This window comes from Penaeus vannamei, chromosome 15, assembly GCF_042767895.1.
Source record: "Penaeus vannamei isolate JL-2024 chromosome 15, ASM4276789v1, whole genome shotgun sequence".
NCBI lineage: Eukaryota > Metazoa > Arthropoda > Malacostraca > Decapoda > Penaeidae > Penaeus > Penaeus vannamei.
In genome coordinates this window covers 2,356,506-2,361,505 of record NC_091563.1, presented here as the reverse complement: position 1 = coordinate 2,361,505, position 5,000 = coordinate 2,356,506, and the positions used below count along the sequence as shown (strand labels likewise).

Genomic DNA, 5,000 nt, shown 5'->3' with positions numbered 1-5,000 from the left:
AAGAATAAATTATAAAGTTTAAATTCACAAGGAGAGGATTAACAGTTTTTGCATAAAAATATCATCACTTACTCTTCTTGAGCAACGATTTCTAATATATACAGCTTCTTATTAGACACAGCCAATAAACCCTGGAACTCTCTCTTTCCACCCTGAATAAGCAACACGGCCTGTTCAAAGAAAAGTGAAAAAAGTCATTCTTCCTAAAAGTTATTCTTTCTAATAATTCCTTAAAGTAACACAGCCTGTTCAAAGAAAAGGAAGTGAAAAAAGTCATTCTTCCTGAAAGTTATTCTTTCTAATAATTCCTTAAATTTATTGTTCCTAAAAAAGTTATTCTTTCTAAAAGTTATTCTTCTGAATAATTCTTCCTACTGGCTCTGTAAGTTCCTGTTGAATCAACATGAATGCAAAGTCAAGGTAAAGAAATAAAAAATTTCAATATTCTTTAAACTTACAGAAACACAAGTCAGAGTTGATGACAAAGAAGTGGTATTATCTGACAGCCATGTGACACCGAGACAGATGTGCAGAGCAATATCAGAGAAAAGAAGAGAAGAGAAGAAAAGAGATAAGAAGAAAAGTAAAAGAACACTTTTCCTCACCTTCACTAAGCCCAACAGCTGTTCCCCTGGCTCATGGAAGAGTATGACATCGCAGTGGAGCTTCAGCCGGTGGTCCACATCAGCAAAGTCCTCATAGGAGTAGCGGATGGGGTTGACACTTTTCACAACCCCTTCCACACTTTCCACCTCTTCCCACCACGGCCAATAATAGCCTGCCAAAGATTGTATTATTGTTAGGATTTTACAGTTACTGAACTATAAACACCCTTATTAATGTATTCCTCATAAATTTTTTATTATTATTTCTATTATATTCTCAATGTCTGAAGTCCAATGTGCTGTGATGCGGTCTTGTTGAACTTTCTATGCATAGTCCTATTTCATCCTATTATGCTTGAACTTTTTAAAATTGGGACATTTTCCAGTGTCTTTTTCACTGTTTTATAAGCTTTCACTTCATAAAATAAATGCTTTAAAAGCTAAACACAAACAAGGAAAGTCATTATCTCTTAACTCTCACTAGGCTCATTCTATGCGCATGGGAATATTTGCATAGATTATTATTACACAATTTCTCACTTCTGCTAGCAAGCACCCACTCCTGTAGGTGTGGATGCAATCTTATTTTCTGACTTTATTACTCATAAACATTAAAGAAATAAACATAATCTTCAAACAGGACCTAACAGCACGAACAGAGGGTATACATGAAAAAAAAAAGAGAGAAAGAAAGAACGAAAAAAAAAATAAATATATAAAAATAAATAAAGAAACAATGAAAGAAAAAAGAAAAAAAAGGAAGACAAAGAAAAGAAAAAAAGAGAAGAAAAAAAAAAAAAAAAAAAAAAAAAGGGAGCAATTCTTATATCTACCTGTCAGTGTGTGTAGCAACGACTGAACCCATGATGCCAAGCTCTTCTGTTCAGCCCCTTCGCTCAAGGTGCGGTCGTCCTGGATGCTTGTCATGACCCCCTTGTGGTGAAGGGTGGGTGATGAGGTTCCATTTTTGACCGTGTCTTGTAGAGGAAAAGTTATACTGTTAGTTACAACAAGATTACACAACAGCTTTGACTGTCTTGAAAAGGAAAAGTTATAGTGTCGGCTATAACAAGATTTACTCAAGAAACTCCAATTTGATGCAATTTGCAACCCCTTTAAAAAGTAACACAGTGTGTAAAAAAAAAATCACAAGCCCCTCAAATACACAAACATACAAAATCATTACATAAAATCAATATGAATTACCAAAAATAAATTACCCCCACAACCCATGAAAAACCGAGGAGAAGCTCACCTATGCTAGTGGAGCTTGAGCTTAGGAGACGAGGAGAGCTCCCGGCAGAATGTGGTGAAGTACCTGCTATTGCCATGGATACTTGGAGAGAGGATTCCGCTGTTTTGTACAACATATTCGATGAATCTAGAGCCAAGTGGAATTTAAGATTAATTTACATTCTAATAAGTTCCGTCTAGCATTCAATATCATGAATTACCTATCAAAAAGAATCTCTAGTGATTGTCCATATTAGGAAGAGTTATCAGAAATTACACTTTTTATTACTGATTGATGCAAGCATTTAAACAGCAGAATTCAAGGTATTAAAATGGTGCTATAATTCAGCACATACTCATCCTCTATGAATCAGCTGGTATCCTACATCCTAGCCATAGCACTTTAGTTAGATCTTTATACAGAAACAACTCCTGCATGTCTAAAGAACAACATGAACAACGAAACCATCTCATTCAGTTGCCTAGTTTCTTTTTCTATGATTTTCAACCTAAAAAGGAAAAATTATATATACAGAAATTTTGCTATTTCCCAACTTTCCATTCCAAAGCTTTCTGGCAATTTAGTTTCTGAATGGCTCTTATCAATCCTGAAGGACTTAAATGCATGCTGTTATTACTGCAGGCAATATGATGCTACCAATGACAGTTCTTACATCTTTTGATAAGCACTGTACAACTCCCACAAACATGTACACTTGCAGTGCATCATTTAGGCTGGAGAAAAAATGTACCAGAATGATCCTTGAAAAATTAAAACATTCTGTCTGAATGTGAGTCTTCCCCACTTGCAACACACAACCTAACGGCCTAAGCAACATAAGGACTAAGCTCTAAAATATCACTGATGCATACCGTGGCTGCTCTCATCCCCCTTGTCCTTAGAATCTACCGTGTCTGTCTGAACTTGCTGGGAGGACAGCTTCAGGGGGGAGGTGGGGGCTGAGCCCGTCTTCTCGTAGGTTGTGCACACGCTCCCTGTCATGGAACCTGGGAAGGGGAGGAGGCAGGGAGGAAGGGTTTAATAGGGGAGAGATTATGATCAGCTTCTCTCTCTCTCTTTCTCTCTCATGCTGTTAAGAGGTTTATCATTCAATTTATGTAATGTACAGCATTCAGAGGAATATAATATGTTTCCTAAGTAATAAACAGTGTTCTTTTCCTGTTAAAAAAAGAAAAAAAAAAAGACTAAGCATTTTCATGAAACATTAGCAAAGTAAATCAAATCACAGGCATAAAAAAAAAAAAAAAAAAAAAAAAAAAAAAAAAAAAAAACATAAGGAAATAAATTCAGTATATAAATTTCAGGCCTATTCAGGTTCTGGTTTGAAGGTTATAATAACTGGATACGACAACCTAACTAGAAATATCAAATAGGATAACTTCATACAACCACAGGCTGCACAACACTTACAAAAAAAAAAAAAAAAAAAAAATCAGCATTCTATGCTGTCTCCCTGGATAGCATTTCCTATTATGCAGATTCTCAGGATGCTTCCCTTTCAATTCCTTTATCATGTATATAACTTCTACGAACTCTTTCTTGGTTTCTTTTCCTGTGCTCGTACTTTTCTGATGCAGTGTGATTCTTTTGTGTGGTTCCCCTTGCATTGTATTCTTCTGAGCCCATCTCCAAATATAGTGACAATGGCAATAGTGATCGGAGGAGTAATTATTCCAAATTCTGCGGTTCCTGAGCTGGATTTGGTTCGCATTTTCGTCTTCCCTGAATTATGGAAGTGCTGTGCAACCTCTATAATCATACAAAGTCAGTCCAATTTGTTTATCTAACAGGGCTATCAGACCTGGGGCAGTATTCATGAAAGGTCTATGACAAATTTAAGGACTGTCCTAAAAACAGCCTAAATTTGTCTATGACTCGGTGTAAAGACTATCGTTACTGCTTTTGTCTATGACTCGCACTGTTACCACATTTCAAAGTTAATAGTTAGAACTTATATTTACATTTAAGAAGACCCTATCATAATAATTCATTGCAATAATGAAATACACAATATTGCAATGAATCTCACGTACGTAATGAATATGATATAACGTATCTTTTATATTTCACATGTTTACCTGACACCCTGAACATTTATGATTGCTTCAGCTGAGAAGACAGGCAGTGCCATTTATATCTACGAGAAAGTAAAAAGGTGGCACAAAAGTTTTCTATATAATTTCTGATTCAGTTTTCCTCTTATACTAAACTCACATTAATGGCGTTGGAATCTAATAAAGACAATTTAAAAACAGTCCTTATGTGTGTGGGATGTCTACAGACCTGTTCTAAACTTCGGCTGAGTCACAGGCAAAAATCGAGCATTAAGGACATTTTTTTGCCACGAGTCTTAGAAAATCTCAGAGTTGAAGACTTTTTCTGTCAAAGACAAATTTCAGAGTCCATGGAATTTTGTGAATACTGCCCCTGACTTCTACTCCCTTCCTACCAAACTTCTCCCACAGACACTCACACAAAATGAGTTTCTTATGTATTAACAACTATTTCACACGTAACAACAATGTGTATTTCTATATGAAATATGCCCGCCCCTATAATATACAAAGAGGTTAATGAAATATAAATGTACATAAAAGAAAGATCTAATGAAGAGATATAAAACAAAAAAGAAAACCCAAATTACTTACAAAGACAGCAAAACCTTGACCACTTTTTTTTTTTTTTTTCCATCTAAGGTCTGAATATGAAGAAACGAAAAGAAAATCTCAAACACCACAAATGAAACAACTCACCAAAACACTCACCTCTCTTACACATGCTCCCAAGTTATATCAAAATAAGTAGTAAAGTAATCCTGAGGGGCAGAAAGTAATTTCTTTTGTGCTTTGTGGCTATTCTTTACTCACAATCTGTACGTCTGACTAACTCAATAAATTATCAAGGCAATAGGTGCCCATATCCCATTCTTGAGCTATCAGGCTGCATGGCTAAGGGAGTGTAAAATAAAACTGATAAAAAAGATGGAAAAGAAAGAAAGAAAGATGACAAAAAATTGGCTTTTGGTTACCTTAGCATATGTGGAAAGGTATGAATGAGAACGAATATCTTCACAATACAAGAGAGATATTCGTTCTCATTTATACCTTTCCACATTTGTCAACATAAATACGGTTTTACCT

At 35.4% G+C, this 5,000-nt stretch overlaps 1 protein-coding gene across 4 annotated transcripts in view; it reads right to left on the bottom strand.

Moving 5' to 3' along the window:
* LOC113823325 (serine/threonine-protein kinase 11-interacting protein) overlaps positions 1–5,000 on the bottom strand; it is a 22,673-nt gene that overhangs the window by 4,908 nt on the left and 12,765 nt on the right. For 3 of the 4 annotated variants that reach the window (XM_070130280.1, XM_070130276.1, XM_070130277.1), the window contains exons 18-22: positions 2,712–2,846; positions 1,861–1,986; positions 1,439–1,582; positions 606–778; positions 73–170 (exon numbers count right to left, since the gene is read on the bottom strand). In XM_070130280.1, the coding sequence (XP_069986381.1) occupies positions 73–170; positions 606–778; positions 1,439–1,582; positions 1,861–1,986; positions 2,712–2,846 (676 nt within the window). The remainder of the gene's footprint in view (positions 1–72; positions 171–605; positions 779–1,438; positions 1,583–1,860; positions 1,987–2,711; positions 2,847–5,000) is intronic. The other variant, XM_070130278.1, reaches the window with a different exon arrangement.